The sequence below is a fragment of the Medicago truncatula genome, chromosome 3, assembly GCF_003473485.1.
Source record: "Medicago truncatula cultivar Jemalong A17 chromosome 3, MtrunA17r5.0-ANR, whole genome shotgun sequence".
In the NCBI taxonomy this organism is placed as follows: domain Eukaryota; kingdom Viridiplantae; phylum Streptophyta; class Magnoliopsida; order Fabales; family Fabaceae; genus Medicago; species Medicago truncatula.
The window spans coordinates 8,955,573-8,974,682 of NC_053044.1; the positions used below are offsets into that span (position 1 = coordinate 8,955,573).

At 34.6% G+C, this 19,110-nt stretch overlaps 2 protein-coding genes across 2 annotated transcripts; both read right to left on the reverse strand.

Annotated features, from left to right (window-relative positions):
- Positions 1-4,809: 4,809 nt before the first annotated feature.
- On the reverse strand, positions 4,810-9,235 carry LOC120575735 (putative disease resistance RPP13-like protein 1). The gene has a single exon (XM_039831364.1). It carries the CDS (start codon positions 8,913-8,915, stop codon positions 5,421-5,423), a length of 3,495 nt encoding a protein of 1,164 aa, XP_039687298.1. The 5' UTR covers positions 8,916-9,235; the 3' UTR covers positions 4,810-5,420.
- Positions 9,236-12,403: 3,168 nt separating this feature from the next.
- On the reverse strand, positions 12,404-18,672 carry LOC11424688 (retrovirus-related Pol polyprotein from transposon TNT 1-94). The gene is given in 5 exon segments (XM_039831876.1): positions 12,404-14,258; positions 15,574-16,331; positions 16,334-16,734; positions 17,176-17,573; positions 18,478-18,672. Coding segments are annotated over 4 exon segments (3,348 nt in total). The 5' UTR covers positions 17,510-17,573; positions 18,478-18,672.
- Positions 18,673-19,110: the final 438 nt, after the last annotated feature.

Here is a 19,110-nt window from a genome sequence, read left to right on the forward strand (position 1 = left end):
GGGGAAAAAGTCTGTACAAAGAGAGGGGGGATTAGGCCAAAACCCTCAAAAAAGAAAAGCAAACAAAGCAAAAAATAAAAAATAAAAAATGACTAAGGAAATCTATAAAAGGGATAGAAATCCATATGCAACTTTGTCGGAAGAGTTTCTAACCTAATAGAACCTTGAATCCAATGACCCATATTCGCCAATTTGTCCGCACAGCTGATACCTGCATGAAATACAACGGACATTCCAATATAACAGAATTATTTGGAAGATGGAGGACCACCCTTTGCACGGGTTTGATAGGTCTTGCCAATGACTTGCATTTTACGATTTTGCTTCTGCGCCTTTGTAAGAACTTGAGTGAAGCCTTCGTCAGCCATTCGTTGATCATATTCACGGATTCTGGCCCATAAATCAAGACCATTCTGTATGTTCCTGCTGCTGTGAACATGTTGCTGTACGGGTGGGACCTGAAACTCATGGTCTACGTCGGCAGCAGTGGAGTCTTGCTCATTTCCCCGATCGACTATGTTCTCCTCAACATCTATCTCCTCCAACACGTGTAAAGAAGTGCTAGGAAGCCGGTCGGTGCGAGTTGTAGTAACTTCTGTCTGATCCTCAAATGTGTAAGTAGCTTCAAACTCTTTATTGACAGAATGCAGATTTTCCTGAGGAGAAGATGTATCCCCTTGTTGTGCCAAATTTTCATCTGCAATGGTATGTTCTAAGACATCGTCAGCTTGCAAAGTTACTTCCAAAGCTATAAAAGCCTCGGTTGATGTGTTGTTTTGCTCGTGCACTTCCTGCTCGAGTGAGTCTTGCTGCGGTGATGGAGGAGCAACCGGCTCTGGATGTGTTTCCAATTGTTGCTGCGGTGATGGGGGAACGACCGGCTCTGAAAGCTTTTCCACTACAGTGGGAGTTGGAACATGCTTCGGGTCTTGAAAAGCTGTAGAAGAGCCTATACCTGAGGGGTTATCCTTATGAGGTATCCACTCTAGTCTCTGTTGAGGAACTTGTTTCTTACCCTGAGCTACCTTTTCTTTGACACTTTCTTTTTCCTTCCGGGGGTAAAGCCACCGACAAGCAGTAACATCATGGCCTATGTTATGACAATGAGTGCAAAAATCCGGCATACGTTCATACGCTCAAGAGGAGATAAATCTAACACAATAAGACTAAATAGCAAACAAAAAATAACTAAATAAACGACATTACATTAAGTAATTATCCAAAAAAATAAATAGAGGTTCAACGTAGAACCCTAGCCTATAAATATTTAGTTACTCCTAGTAACGAAACAACTATTTACAAAAGAAATAAAACTTACCCTAAAAACTTGGAGATGAGAGAGAAACTCCTTTGAAAATCTTCTAGAATCCGCCTTCCTTTTGTACTGCTCCAGTTTTGAGGAAGGTGATATTTATATGGAAAGTTTCCACTTGGGTTTGGGCTAAAAACGCGAGCTTTCTTCCTCAAAAAGTCACAAAATTGTGACTTTTTCGCAAGTTACCATGCTCAGGGCGCCTAGGCCATGCGCTAGCCGCATGTGCCTTGGAAGTAAACTGATTCCAGTCTCTTAGCGCCCCATTTCATGGGCCTGGAGCATGTGCCTTGTTACTCCATGTTCTAGGCACCTACATCCATGCCCTGGGCGCTTCTGAGTGCGTTCAGGGTGCTGAAATGCTTGTTTCTTTGCCTTTTTAGGTGTTTGCTTTTGCGTATGTTGTCTTGGAACTTGGGAAAAGAATTCCTTCGTTTGTAAAGTCTTTTGAGGCCTCTTAAATCTTCATTATTTGTCTTCCTAATGACCACCTAAATATTTGGATGTCTTTGCTTTGTCGATTTGCATGATTTCGTTGTTAGTTACATCAAAAACACCCTAAAATTGCCATGTTTCGGTAAGAACAAAAATACAAACTCAAATATAGAAAACATTACAAATATCTCGAAATCATAGGCAATTGCTATAATACTCCTCTGTTTTTCTAAGAAAGAAGGAAAAATAATCTAAGAACTAATTTCATAGATTTTCCATTAAAAATAAAAATAAAAACAATGGTTGGATGTCAACTGTCCTCTTTCTTTAATTTCATTTATTTTCACTTGAATCTCAAAGCATGGTTGCGACTGTTTGTGTAAATTCTTGTATTTTTAATATAATAATAAAAACAATAGAATTACAAAATACTCCCTCCGTTCTAAAATACATGTTGTCATGCACACAAGTTGTAGAAAATGGCATGGCCCGTGATATAAGTTTGATAAAAAAAAAATAAGTTACACTTCCCTCCCCTCAAATATGCTTGAATTATTACACTCCCCTCCCTTCCTATTCAAAACTTATTAGAAATTTTTTCACTCCCCTCCTTTAAGAGAAACTTGAATTACATTCCCCTCCCCTCATGTTAAAATCTACACTTTACTCATTCAATATTTTTTTTTCTAAATTTATAATAATCTAGCAAAATAATAATAATCTATCACACTTCGGGAAAAAAAATAGTATTACGATTCTATTTTAATATAATAAAAAATTGAATGCATATTCTTTGTTTTTTGAAGAAGAAGAAAAAGAAGAAAAATGCATATTTTTTGTTATTTTTTATTTACAATTTTATTCACATGTTGTTTTAAACCCTATTATAAAATATGAAACAACCTAAAATAAAATTAAAATATGTGAAAAATTACTAAAGACAATAAATCATGGTTATTTAAAAGTTAATTTTATAATTTAAATTATAAAATCAATAGCAAAATATTTAAATTTAATTATTATTGACATTTAAATTATAAAGAAATGAATTAATTTTTCTTAAATGGTGGTTCAAAATTAATAGATATCATAGAAATATTTATTTATGTTAAAATAGATTAAAGTGTATTGCATATTTAATAATTAAGGAAAGGGGGTTGTAATTTAAGCATCGTATAAGCGAGAGGAGTATAAATTTTACTTTTCTAGGAAAGGGAGTGTATATTTTAACATAAAAGTGGAGGGGAGGAGAGTGTAATTCAAACATCTTTGAGGAAAGTGGAGTGTAATTTACCCTAAAAAAATTATGTATGCGGTAAATGAAAATAGTCCTTTATTAAATTTATATTAGAGTCAAACTTGAGTCATTAGAAGAAGTATACTCTAAGATCTCAAGTCAACATCTCTAAATCAACTAAAGCGGATTTAAACAATACTTTACTATTTTATAAAAGATGAATATAGTCTTTAAACAATAATCCTTTATTAAATTATAAAAAATGAATATAGTCTTTAAACTTGAATCGACGAATTTATCTTTAAGAACGTAATTCATGTATACTCAATAATAACTCAATAATAACTTGTCCGTTGATTTATCTTTAAACTTGATTAGTTCCCACGAACCTATGCGTATTGGATCTGAACGGGTATAAGTAAATCTCTTTCGGAATAGTTTAGAAATTAGAGACATTTAGATTAGAATAATTTGTTCCTTTCTAAGTATTTAGCCAATTTATTATTGCCCATTTATTATTGATGTTGTTGATCTTATATATAGGTCATGCTCCCTCTGTGTATCAATAACAATTATAATTTCATCAATATCAGATTTTTTCCTATCATCAGAACAAGTTCTGTAATAATGTGATTTGCATAAGCACATTAGAAGCATTTTTTGATAGAATTTTACCAAAAAAATGTTTTCTATTCTTCACTGATGCATTATAGAATCGAGGATGATTTAGAGATGGAAAATGAAAGAGAATTGGTTGATAATAATGGTCAAATTCAATTTTTTTTTCTTCTGATGTGCACGTATCATATATTTATAATACAAGATATATCATTTTGCACATGAAAAGTAACCTTTCACAAAGTTACAATCATATGCAATCAGAATTTTGAATCAAGAGATGTGTAGGTTCACTTCAAGTTAAATAATAACAATGAAATAATACATCATAATCTAATCTATGAAGGGATACAACCATTGAAAACCAAAAACACGAGGAAAACCGCAAAAAACACAAATTCAGACTGCCCAGAACGGCGAACGCACCTAGCACCCAAGACAGAGTCAGCAATTCATGTATACTCAATAATAACTCAAGCATTATAGCATATTATTGATCAATCAACGGACAAGTTATACGAGTATTACAGTTTGAGATCATCACAAATCTCTGTTGCTCTCTCTTCTTGTCGAGGCCATGCATACTAATGGTTGAGTTTTTTTGCCTACCCCATGTTATCCCACTTCGAGTTATCGTCATTTTTGGTTCGGTTCAGTTTAGTTTTTTCTTGGTTCTGTTCGGTTCATTTCAAGTGTGATCAGACATTTCATGAAACTGGACCCAGAAGTATATAAAAGTTGAAGCATGTTATATCTTCTCTTAGTGTCATAATTTTCTAAGAATCAATTTAAAAGTTCAGCAGTACCAGAATAGGACTTGAAGGCGATGTAGCACTAACACTTCAGATCGAAAGATTGTATTTGACACGCGTGGGTTTGCTAAAACCGACCCATACCATAAATTGCTTACATTTTCTTAAATTATTATTGGTGTCTATGTTTTTGTGTTAGTGTCATGACACGTGTCCGTGTTTGTGTTGTATTTTCATAGCTTAAAGGTAATAAAAGAAACAAACAACTCCTAACACACAAGAGAAATCAATATTTTGTGATAAAGAAAAAAGAATCAAATAAAACCTTCAAAATTATTTAGTATCATTTTCAAAGAAGGAAATCACAGATGCATAAGAAAAGCATTCATAAATAATGTACAAAGGATCTTTTACAATGACTTCCAAAAAGGACAAAAATTAATGTGTTGCCAAAATTATATTTTCCAATAAAAAGCACAGTTTCTCAATAGAGATACATACACCTAGTGATGCAGATAGATAGACCTATTCACAAACTGAGAAAAGTAATGAATTTCGATCAAAGATTACGAACACTGAGCAACCGTTTTGAATCCAATCAGAAGGACTGCAATGAAAGTAGTGTATGAACTTTGAAGGAACATACATACATACAGTAAATTAAAAAGAGACTGAAAATTAAATGAAACTTCTGAGCACCGAGTCAGAGGTTGAAGAGGATGCCCGAGTCCTCACATCACACAATGCACACGATCTTTGTAAAATAGTTTCAGGAGACATTTGCAATCAGGAAACTGACAAGAAATGAATGAAACAACAGTTAGTGAAACATAACATTGAATCAAAATCACCTTAGGAGCAAAGGAACGAAGATCTCATCATTCAACATTTAACATAAAATTACTTATAAATGGAAACACAGTCTTATCATTATGCAAACAAAAAACATTAATACTTTCTTATGTCAAAATTAAAAATAACTAGTTAAAAGAAAAATAGCATAAGGCTTGTACTTGCCTGCGGCAACATCTCATTTCCTCTGCCAAATGTATAAATTTTCGTCAAATCATAACAGAAGGGATGTTCCCTCAAAAAAAACAACACAAGGGATGTGACAAATTGTATCCCGCTGCTCTCCTCCCTCCTTTTGGTACTTCACCTTAATTAATGGACAATCTTTAATCCACAAACTATAAAGGGAGTTGGGTAGAGCTTCCTCTGGTAATCTCTCAAGACTAGGACAGTTGATGATATATAGAAATTCGAGGGATTTAAGGTGGAGAAAACCCTCGTTGTTCATTATTCTGAGCTTTGAACAGTTATTCAAATTAAGATACGAAAGAGTTGGTGGCAGCAGACTCTCCTTTGGAAAGGACTCCACGTTTTCAAAATCATCACAAACAAAGAAATATTTCAAGGACTTGAGTCCCCACTCCTGTCTTGAAGCAATCAGTTTTGGGCAATTGGTTATTGTAAGACTAAGCAAGTTGCAAGGCAAACCTCCCTCTGGAAATGAATCCAAATTCGGACAATCGACGAACCATAGAGAATAGAGATTTGTGAACAAGTGTAGTGAAAAAGACAAGGAGGAGGAGCACCATCTTGTTATTGAAAGTTCACCAAGAGAATTATAGCAACACAAATCCAAAGTGGGACATTTTAAAGAGCCATTCAAATCCAACTCCAACACTTCAAGAATGGTACTGTTGACGAAAATCTGCTCTACGGAGAACTCCGTGTACCGGTTTTCAAGAATGAATAACTTTTTCAAGCTGGTCGGCAATTCATTTACCAAAATTCTATCACATCTCTTTATATCTAAATCTATGATATTATCACCGTTGGGAATTGATGCTTCCAACATCTTGCAATCATTAATGAACAATTTTTGTAAAGAAGGAAGGTGTTGAGGCAGGGACATTTTCAATTTGGGACATTCTCTTATATAAAGCTCTTTAAGCAAAGGAAACCCTTCAAGACACAACCATTCCTCCCAATTGTTCATCTTCTCAAATTTCAAAACTTCAAGAGACCTGAACAGCACATTTATTGAACTACTGTCGTAAAACTCTTCACCTATGATCTTTATTCCATCACAGTCTGAAATAGAAAGCATCTTGAGAAAGGGGAGTGTCCCAAGTGGTGGCAACAAAGAACATAATCCACAAAACTGTAGATTAAGAGATACTAAGTTTGGTAAATGATAACCCCTTATCCAATTTGGAAAGCTATTACCTTTGTATTTTGAGATGGTAAGCCTCTTCAAGTTTCTATTTGGTTGGAGAGCCTCCAAGACTGACACATTGCTTTCAGCCATTGACTCATCCATTTCTTCTCTTCCGCCATCAAACTTCATATGTAATTCTTCTAAATATTTCGTATCTTTCAAATTTACAGTAGCAGAATCTGCAAGATCGCTAACATTACCCAACCCTTCAATATCAATTGCTCCATGAAGATGGTTTAGTTTTGCCAACTCTTTAAGATCAGATACATTCTGCTCTTCCACAATAAAATATGACAAGCTTTGAAGATTGTTTAGCTTTCCCGTATGCTTTGGCATCGTCTTAATACAAGGGCGTCCATTATGACTTGGAAGTTTAAGATGACGTAAATTGACGAGTTTGGAAAAATTTGAAGGGAGCTCTGTCAATTCACAACAGCCTTCCAGCAAGAGTGTTTGCAAATTATGCAACATACAAATGGTATCAGGTAATATTTCAATCCATGTGTAAGAGAGGTCTAGATAACGCAAAAGTTTTAAATTGCTTATCTCATCAACTAGTTCTAAGAGACCGCAACCTCTAAATGATAACATCCGCAAAAAATTTAGTCTTGAAAACAAATCTTGTTGTACATTGTTGCTTATCAACATAGCTCTGGTGCCTTCTAGTATCAGACTATGTAGTCCCTCACAAGTTAGCTCTAGTAATTTATCAACACTATTTGATTGAAGAGAGAACCAAATATGACGTGTCCTTTCAACGCTACGTTCCACTCTAGCATCCTCTATTTGGATACTAAATTCTCCAGATACTGATTTTGTTAAATCATTGACAAGATCATGCATGACATAGTGCTCATATGTATCATATATTTCATCAAATGATTGTTGGAAAAAAGAAATTGACACAAGATCAGCGAAACTTTCATTACCAAACTCTTCTTCACTTCTGTTAGATCCGCAACACTTCAACAAACCTTCTGCCATCCAAAGCATGATCAGTTCATCTTTTTTAAATTTATGACCCTTGGGAAAAATGGAACAATAGGAAAAGCAACGCTTTAGATTAGAAGGGAGATTATGGTAACTCAATCTCAGTACTGAGTTAACGTTGTGATCTACTTTTGATAAACGCCACATATCAGTCTCCAATATATTAATCCATTCATGTTCAGAAAATGTTTTCCGCAGAAGTTGGCCCAATGATTTTATAGCTAAAGGCAACCCTCCACACTTTTCCACTATTTTTCTACCAACTGATTCAAGATTTGGATATTCAGACACACTCTTTCCTTGAAAAGCATGTGTCACAAATAAACTCCAACAATTGCTTTTGTCCAATTGTTGTAAATCAAATAACTCTGTCGATTTCAGGACATTATCTGCCACCTCCTTCTCACGTGTTGTCACGACAATCTTACTTCCAAAAGATCCATGGTTAAAGGGAAGTAGTAACAACTCCCAACGTTCCGCATCCCCGTTCCAGATATCGTCTAAAACAAGCAAATATTTCTTGCCCATTAGCATGTATTGGAGTTGATGTTGGAGTAGATTTAAGTCTTCACCATCTGCTGAAGAATTAAACGACTTGAGAATTGCTTTGGTGAGTCCAACAACATCAAAAGATTCTGAAACATAGACCCATGCTTTAAGTTCAAAATGCTCCTTTATCTTGTTGTCATTGTACACAAGCTTAGCAAGGGTGGTTTTACCCATCCCTCCTAAACCGACTATGCTGATTATTGGAACCTGGTTGCCACTATCATTGCCTGCAAGTAAAAACTTGATTAATTTTTCCTTATCAACATCTCGACCATATATGCTCGACTCATCCACGAGAGCTGTAGATGACAACCTTTTTGAAGGTTTCCAACTGACTAAGCCTTCATTCCTAGCACAAGGACCTTCTCCCAATCTCAACTCTTTCCTTTTCTTTGCAAGAAATTCTAGTTTATCCAGTTGTTCATTGAGCCTAGATTCAAATGGATTTCTAGATAAAGCTGAAACCAAGCCCAATAAATTGGTGGTAAGTGGTTCAGATTCTGCTTTCAGGTTATTTAGCATTGCATCAGTAGAAATCTCATCTAATAGTTGGTCTGCTTCATAAACAACATGTTTAAGATCATCAAGCCACTTCTTCACATATTTGTTTTGGTACTGCTTTATCTCTGCTTCGTCTAGTACTTGGTTGATAGAATCAAGTGCAATATTAAGTTCTTTCGCAAGGGCATCAACATTGTTACTACTGAAGTAGTCTCTAATATCAACCGAAGCTAACTTCTCGATAATCAATTGAAAGGAAGACTGAAGAAATGCCCCAGCTACCAACTCTGCCATGATATAACAAGTCTTAAAACCCTCTGCAAAATGGAAATATGTTCTTTCTGTCAAGTAAAATTAAATGAAACAATATTTATAGATGATTGATTAGTTTAATGAAGAGAAAATCTATTTTTGAAAATTCAATGTAATCAATGCACAATTCTCCGATCCAAGGATCTCTAATCCGATCTCACCGCCCACTTGCAGGGGGTCCCATTTAAAGCCAGAGCAAGTTATGTATGGACTTGCCCATCAAAATTGGTACTAGAGAGAATCGAACCTAAACTCCAGATCCAACCACTAGGCCAACCCTAAATGGGTGTTATCAATTCGGTTATTATTATTAGTGACACTAGCTAGTTAATATTTTATTTTATTTATTTATTTTTTGAAAACTCGGTATCCGATTCAAGAATCGACTAATCCGAGGGGACCAATCCCACTGCCCACTTGCGGGGGCCCCGTTTAAAGCCAGAGCAAGCTCTGTATGGACTTAGCCCACCGAAATTGGCACCAGAGGGAATCGAACCTGAGACCTCTGGAGGAGCAAACTCGAAGATCCCAAGCCAACCACTAGGCCAACCCCAAATGGGTTTAGTTAATATTTTACCTGATATAAAATTTAAATTTTGTCGTATTTGTAATATGGGCGAATTTTTTTTTCATTTTGTTTTAATAAGTATGTATGTTTTTAAGACAAAAAAAAAAAAAAAAAAAAAAGCTAAAGTGCACTTTTTCCCCCTAATTTTCAAAAACTTGCAATTTTGGTCCCCTAAATACAAAAACTACAATTTTGGCCCCCTAAGATTTAGCCTCATTGCAAATTTGATCCTTTTAGTCAATTTTGACCTAGTCAACGCCTGCGTGGCATGCCACGTGTGTAAATAATAAATTACAAAGAAATTAAAAATGTCATAAAATCATTTTATAAATTAAATAAATAAAAAAAGATATTAAATAATATAAAAAAATCAGAAAAAATTAAAATTAAAAGGAAGCGAGGTGATGAACTCTCGCCGGATCTTATCTCCGGGAAGAGTCTCCCCCCTTGGAAGACGCCGCCGTCGTTCCCAATGACAACCCCTCCTGATACAACTTCGCCGTCGTCAAGATCTCGTAGCTTCCGTGCACCTTCCTTGGACAACGGCCGCATTCTCGTCGATTATAACATCCAGAACGAATCCACTCTCCACCTTGATCTTCGTCTTGGTGGTGGAGCTAAGAAGCGTAAGAAGAAGACCTTCACCAAAATTTCTCACAATCGGGTCAACATGAATCTGGGTCGGGTCAATTTCTGGAACTGAAGCTGAAACTTTTGCTGCTGAAGAAGTGGATGATGTTGATGGAGAAGATGAAGATGGTGTTGTTGAACGTTTAGAATTTGATGAAAGTTTTGTAACTTTTCTTGTTCCAACACCAACTGGTATGTTCCTTAAAGCACCACATTTTGTCCAATATCTTTTACAATGTTCTTGTTCTGGAAAATTTGGTTTCATGGGTTGAAATGTTGTTGGGTCTTGCATTTTTATGTCACTAAAAGGTAACAACTTGAATAAAAATAAAAATAAAAAGTAACAACTTTGATTAGAAAATGAATACAATTTTGTGCCTTTTGAATTAATTTTTTTTTTTTTGAAGCTTGTTATGAAGACATGAAAATTGAAGATCGAAGGTCAAGAATATTCTAAATCATGATTTGGCAGTTGTACAATACCGTGTGTCGGATAACTGAAATTGTATTTGGAGTTTAAAATTGCCCCCAAAGGTCAAGAATTTCCTATGGAAAGTTTGTCGTAATTGTTTGCCCACAAGAATCTGTTTGCAATCAAAAGGAGTTCAGTGTACTGATAGGTGTGCAGTGTGTGATGATTTTGGCGAGGATAGTACCCATTCGTTATGTTTTGGCCAAGACTAAATGGATGTCTCCTCTCCTTGATGTGGAGTTGGGTGAGGCTTTAGGTTTATTATCAGCCATGTACTGGGTTCGCGATCTGCAGCTAGGAATTGTGGACTTTGTGCTTGATTCCAAAATTATGGTAGATAGCCTTTATGGCAGTAAAAGTGACGTCTCTAATTTCAGCGCAGTTATCAATGATTGTAGACACCTGTTAGCTTTTGATTTAGTAACCTCTGATGTTAGGTTTATTCGAAGACAAGCCAATGAAGTCGCTTATAGCTTTGCTATAATGGCTTTGCGTCATGCTAGTTTTCATATTCATATTAGGATTTCATCTTGTATCTCTACTATTATTATGAATGAAATGCAATAAGTTTCTTCTTGTAAAAAAAAAAAAGTATATATGTTTTATGTATATATTGTTATATATCTTGTTTGTTGGGAAGAGGCTGCTGCACTTGAAACCTGAAATGTTTAATGATCATGCATGTAAAACTCAAAGCGTATGGGGTTGCCACACTAACCTTTAGGTTCGATTCGCCCCCACCAATAAATGTATATTGGATGCAATAGGAATGACCGGCGAATCCCCTTCAGGATACTATGAGTTCCTTGACGTGTATTGCACAACCACACCAAGCGTATCTCCTAACAGTATTTTACAGATTTATGGTTCCAGCAATTCACTCATGCATTAGAGAATTGATGGATGATTTAGAATAATAGAATGATGAAGAATTATGTTGTTAATGTAACAAAATTCTGTCCAAATTGTGTGTAGTTGTGTGGTTTTTGTATATTCAACTAATGCCCAAAATGTCAAGCATTTATAGTGCATTATATGACTCTTCACATGAGAGAAAACACCTCTTTAACTTGAATCAATGCCATGATTCATTAACCACCCTTTTGCCAAAGGTTATAACCATATATACTTGAATCAATGTTATGGTTCATTATTAATAATAAATAATAATGTTCCAATGTATATGAATGGTTCCCATGAAGAGTTACAACTTTTAGTTCTAAAGTGATTCCATTATTTTGGAAATCACCAACAATACCCCACCATTTTCAAAATACTAAATCACATAAATCCGGAAATTCTATACCTTCAGATAATGGTATCTCGCGATTTGAACCATTACTTAGTAAGTTAAGTTTGCGCTCATTCCCAAATAGTATGGTAGGCAAGCTTTGAACCAACTATCCATTAGAACAAGTGTGCATAACTTACACATAGAATCTCGGTACCATTGATAAAGAGACTTGTAAGATGACACATTAAGAAGGCCTTGTGTCATATATCCCTTTTCATGAGAATTTAAGAGTCAAGCCCTTAAACTCCGTGAAGCGGCCAAACTTCATTCTCACATAGGTAGACTATATCGGGAATGCCCCATAAGTATGCATTCCAGGAAATATATGCTATATGTCCATTGAGAGGAAAACCTCATCCTACCTTTTTTCTTCTTATGGTCCAAGTACTTTTACCTTTGGGATGTATCTATTGTCAAGTACTACAATTACTCTAATAGTGTACTTTCACCATTGAACCCAAGACTTGATGCTACTCAAGTGTGGGTTGAGTTTCCACTATTGGTAATCAATTAGATATGGGCTTGAGTCCCATCCCCAATGATGTCTTCAACACCATATCCTTTGTCAGACCTTTCGTCAAAGGATTTGCAAGATTCTTCTCTGTTCTTACGAACATGATGGAAATTATTCCATTAGAAATCAAGTCTCTTACATAGCTATGTCTTAAACCAATATACCTTGATTTCCCATTATAAATTTGGCTATAAGCTTTTGATAGTGTGGATTGACTATCACAATGTATGGATACTGGCGCCATTGGCTTTTGCCAAACTGGTATGTCATACAATAAATTTCTTAGCCATTCTGCCTCTTTACTCCCTGCAGCCAATGCAATAAATTCTGCAGCCATGGTGGAGTCGGCAATGCATGTTTGCTTCTTTGAACCCCAAGAAACTGCACCTCCACCAAGGTTGAAGATCCATCCACTTGTGGAAGCATGATCTTCAACATACGTTACCCAACTAGCATCTGTGTATCCTTCCAAAACAGAAGGGTCTCCACTATATGTTAAACAATAATTCATTGTTCCCTTTAAGTATTTTAATACTCTTTTCACAGCGTGCAAGTGTTCTTTACTTGGTTGCAAACTGACAGTTTGGTCAAATGGGGTAGAGATCGGTTTACAATCTAAATGATTGAATTTCTGAAGCACCTTTTCTATGTAATGAGATTGGGATAAACCAATATGGTTACCATCTCTTATGATTTTAATTCCTAAAATCACATCAGCTTCTCCTAAATCTTTCATATCAAAATTGTTGGATAAGAAAGCTTTAGTTTCTTCAACCTCATTTATACTTGTACCAAAGATCAACATGTCATCTACATATAAGCAAATCATGACACCTTTTCCATTTTGGAATTTACTGTAAATACACTTGTCAGATTCATTTATGATGTATCCGTTGGCTAACACAACTTGGTCAAACTTTTGGTGCCATTGTTTGGGTGCTTGTTTCAACCCATATAAAGACTTAGTTAATTTACACACTTTATCTTCTTGACCTTTGATCACAAACCCTTCCGGTTGTTTTATATATACCTCTTCATCCAACTCTCCATTTAGGAAAGCAGTTTTAACATCCATTTGATGGATTACAAACTTATGGATGGATGCCAGTGCAATTAGCATTCTGATTGATGCAATTCTTGCAACAGGTGCATATGTATCAAAATAATCAAGGCCTTCTTTTTGCGTAAATCCTTTAGCAACTAGTCTAGCCTTGAATTTATCAATGGTACCATCCACTTTCATTTTCCTTTTAAAGATCCATTTACAGCCTATCGGTTTGGATCCGGGTGGGAGATCTACCACTTTCCAAGTTTTATTACCCATAATTGAATCCATTTCTTCTTGAATAGCTTCTTTCCAAAAAGCTGAATCTTGAGATTTTATAGCCTCTTCATATGTTACCGGATCACTCTCAAGGTTAAAGCAAATTGGTCCATAACTATTTATGGATTTACCTGTTCCTTCTACAAGAAACATGAAGAAATCAGATCCAAAATCTTTCTCTTTCCGGATCCTCTTACTTCTTCTAAGTTCTGAACCATCCAATGTATCTATATCAGATTCATTGTTTTCTAAATTTTGAACATTAGAATGAACAATATCCTTGGGATAAGAAATTGAGTTAAATCTATCTTCTTGAAAAATTGCATCTCTTGACTCAATTACTGTATTAACAGAATATGAGTCATTCGATTCAATAGTCAAGAATCTTTATGCTTTGCTATTTTCTGCATAGCCTAAAAATACACATTCAATTCCTCTTTCACCCAATTTCTTTCTTTTTGGTTCAGGCACTTTCACAATTGCTCTACAACCCCAAACTTTCAAATAATTAAGAGTAAGCTTTCTGATAGATTTGTTTAGCAAGTGTACTAAATACTATCGAAGTAGTAAAAATATCGTTCACATGAGGAATGTGTTAATCTCAATTTAGAAATAAAGTAAATATTTAGGATTTATAAATTATTTTGTTTGTAGATTTGATTTGATTGCATAAAATTAAATAAACAGAAAATAAAGATAGTTTTGGAAAAGATAAAGAGAGATGAGATTAGGTCTTTCGAATCATCTATGTTTCCCTAATTGGTATACTGCACCTATTCTTGTGAATGATTCTATAGTTCCATGATAGTTAACAAAATAGTCCTAATCAATCCCTTGAGTTAGAATCCTCTTCTCAAACTACAGCCCCTAATTCCTTAGGTGGTCTAATAATCTTTGAAGGTTTAAAAACGTTAACCTAGTATCACTAATAAAGGATTATCCATTCCTAGACTAACCATGTTTATTAGAACAATTCAATTAGGTATAAGTCGAAAGCTAGGGTCAGTAGTCATTCGTTCTCACTAAATCATGTTTATATTTGATCAGGATATAAAAAGCATTAAGCACAATTGAATTGAATAAAAACTAAATTGTCATTCACAATAAATAGAGTTTCACAGCAACATGGTTCAATTTAGGGTTACACAAAATCATCTCAGACCTAATCAAAATAAACTAGCTAGACATGATCAAATAAGCAAATAACATAAAAAGAAAATAAATCGATAGAATTCAGTAGTTGCTGACGGTGCACCTCAATTTTCTTTCAATTGGATGTTGCTTTCTTTTGTGATGCGTGATGTCACTTCCTGCTTGTTTCCGTTTCCCTCTCCGAAAAAGTGCCAAAGCGTTGAAGCTTCTTGCCTTCTGGTATCGGGATCCGTGCCTCCCTTTATATCCAAACGTGATTCACTTGTGACAAAACGTGAATGGTATTGTGTTGTGCAGCTTGCCCTTATATATATATCACACAAGTGACCTAGTTAGTTGCTTTTTCAATTAACGACACTTGAATTCTCTTGATCAAACATAAGCCCATAAATTCTTAAATCCATTGCTTCTTGACACATCCTGTTTTGCTCTTTTTGATCATATTTTCTCTTGCCACGTGTCCTTAAAATCGTGTCACGAAATAGCCATCGTGATACGTTTTAATCAATGTCGAATGAATCTTTCTTGAAAGCTCCAAATCGTGACACAATTTTCAGTAATCGTAACACGATGCCCTTTTTTAGTTTCTACTCTTTTGCTGCATAAGTTGCCTTGTGAACTCCAATTTGTGATCAAAATACATATAAAAAAGACTCTAGAAATAGCGAATGACGGACTGTCATCACTTTCTTTGTTTTCAAAGTTCATATGGGGTTATTTTATTCCTTTTGTTTGGAACCCTATTTAGGATGTAACATGCTGTTAGCATTGCTTCACCCCAATATCCTTTAGATAATCCAGAATAGGACAACATGGCATTAACCATTTCTACCAAAGTTCTATTCTTCCTTTCTGCTATTCCATTTTGTTGTGGGGTGTATGGTGCAGTTACATGATGCACAATACCAGTGGATTCAAAATAACTCGGATGATAGAACTCTCATCCCCTATCACTTCTAAAGCATTTAATGAAAGTTTCATGTTGAAGTTCTACTTGTGCTTTAAATATTTTGAATTTATCTAAAACTTCACCTTTTGAATGCATTAAATAAACATAACAAAATCGAGTGCAATCATCAATGAAAGTAACAAAATACTTTTTACCACCAATGGTGGGCCAACCATGTAAATCACATACATCTGAATGAATTAAATCTAGCACCCTAGAACTTCTTTTAACACTTTTAAAAGGTTGTCTTGTAATTTTAGTCAACATGCAAGTAGTACATGAATCAAAATTTTTATCAAAATTAGGAATTAGATTTGATTTCATCATATCCTCCAATTTTCTAAAATTAATATGTCCCAATCGCATATGCCATAAATCACAAGACTCAACAATATAAGCAGAAATCATATTATTATTATTATTATTATTATTAATATTTGCAACATTACATTTGAACATATTCTCACACAAATATCCCTTTCCTACAAACACACACCCTTTGAGAGGATAAATTTATCTCCCTCAAATACAGATTTGAACCCATTCTTATTAAGTAATGGTACAGAAATCAAGTTCTTCCCAACTTCAGGAACATAAAATACATCTTTAAGAGTGGGTGTTTTTCCAGAAGTGAATTCAATCTCTATGGTCCCTTTTCCTTGGACTTGCACAGTTGAATCATTTCCCATGTACAAAACACTCACATCTTTATTGATGGTCTTGAACATTTTCTTGTTTTTGCACACATGGCGAGTAGCACCAGAGTCTATCCACCATGAATCAACATCTTCAATCATGTTGATTTCAGAAATGACCGCAACAAAATCATCATTTGTTGCCCTTGAATTCTTTTCTTTGTTCTTCTTTTTAAAGAACCTGCATTCATTCTTGAAGTGTCCTGCTTTCCCACAAAAGTAACATTCACCTTTCCTTTTCTTTTTGTTGTTATTACCATTGTGGTTATGATGAGACTTATCATTTTCATGATTTCTCTTTTTGGAAGATTTGCTTGAATTTCCTTCTTCCATAACATGAACCTTCTCTTAAGTAACATGATTCTTAATACCTTCTTGTTTTCGGTATTCTTCTTCTAAACGAAGGTGATTGCCAAGTTGCTCAAGAGAAATGTCTTCCTTCTTATGTTTCATGGTTCGTTTGAAATCTTTCCAAGAAGGAGGAAGTTTGTCAATTATGGATGATACAATAATTGTTTCATCCATATTCATGTTATGTTGTTTGTAGTTGTTAAGAATACGTTCAATCTCATATAATTGTTCCATAACAGACTTATTATCTACCATTTTGTAATTATTAAAATGAGAGACAAGAAATTTCTTACTTGTTGCATCTTCACGCATGTATCTGGTTTCCAATTTGTCCCATAAGTCTTTTGCAGAAGGGCTGCTCTGGTAGATATCGAACAAAGAGTCAGACATACCATTCAGGATGTGTCCTAAGCAGATGTAATCATCGTTGTCCCATTTCTGCCTGTCTCTTGTCTCAGCAACGGTTTCATCATCCTTGTCCTCAGGCCTTGCCATGTTCAGAACGTATGCCACTTTCAATGTTGTAAGAAGAAACTTCATCTTCTTTTGCCAGCGGATGAAATTTCCCCCATTAAACTTTTCCAACTTAACAAAGTCAGAAGTCATTTCTTTCAATGAAGCAGCCATAGAAATCGAACCTAAAGATTGTTATATATCTTGTTTGTTGGGAAGAGGCTGCTGCACTTGAAACCTGAAATGTTTAATGATCATGCATGTAAAACTCAAAGCGTATGGGGTTGCCACACTAACCTTTAGGTTCGATTCGCCCCAACCAATAAATGTATATTGGATGCAATAGGAATGACCGGCGAATCCCCTTCAGGATACTATGAGTTCCTTGACGTGTATTGCACAACCACACCAAGCGTATCTCCTAACAGTATTTTACAGATTTATGGTTCCAGCAATTCACTCATGCATTAGAGAATTGATGGATGATTTAGAATAATAGAATGATGAAGAATTATGTTGTTAATGTAACAAAATTCTGTCCAAATTGTGTGTAGTTGTGTGGTTTTTGTATATTCAACTAATGCCCAAATGTCAAGCATTTATAGTGCATTATATGACTCTTCACATGAGAGAAAGCACCTCTTTAACTTGAATCAATGTCATGATTCATTAAGCACCATTTTGCCAAAGGTTATAACCATATATACTTGAGTCAATGTCATGGTTCATTATTAATAATAAATAATAATGTTCCAATGTATATGAATGGTTCCCATGAAGAGTTACAACTTTTGGTTCTAAAGTGATTCCATTATTTTGGAAATCACCAACATATATAGCTACCCCAATCAACAGCAAAGGTAGCAAAAATTGTACATACGGGCCAAATATAAAAAGTTTTTTTTTTTTAGAACCTAACATATTAAATTTAAGGGTAAAAGATAATTTTAGTTCCATAATATTACAAAAAAAAAACGAGTGAAATTAAGAACTAAAATGAAACGAAGTCTTAGAAGTTTAACTTAAATCTTGGGGTATCAAATTATTAAGGTAGGATACTATTATGAGTTGTCTTTGATCTGGATGTTAAACCTACAGCAAAATAGGAGAGAATGAAATCAAAATATTAAAGAGAGAGTTACCTGAGCTTGTTTCTTCAACTAGCTAAGTCTGTCTGGAATAAGAAAAAAGAGAGAGAATGAACACAGAGAGTGAGTGAATGAATGATGAACAGAGAAGCATCGAAATGAGCCACTTATTGTATCAAATATAGCACAAAAATCCAACACCTACTACCATTATGAATTATGATGTTTGTTTATTGTTAATCACTTACTACCACTTAATTATGATGTTTGTTTATTGTTAATCACCTACTACCACTTACACTTTGTTCACGTATATCAAGATTCAAGACTATGGCATATACGTTTGATAAAAAAAAAAAAACCTACGTACTATACGTTAAATACACACAATCCTATATTTTTTTTTTGGTTACACACAATCTTATATTTGTTTATTGTTAACCATCAACCATTATGATGTTTTTTTGGTACATGTTTTTTAATTTATTTATTGTTAATCATCTACCATTTGCTTGTAAGACTTTAGCACTTATGTTAGGTAAATACCTCGAAAAATATTTTGATAAATAATCAGGTAACATCATAAAAAAATTAACAAGGTTCTATATAAAAGGATGTTCAAATAACATACTCATTATAATTATATTATAAAAGAAAATCAGTGTAGTCTTTATAAATGAATTGAAT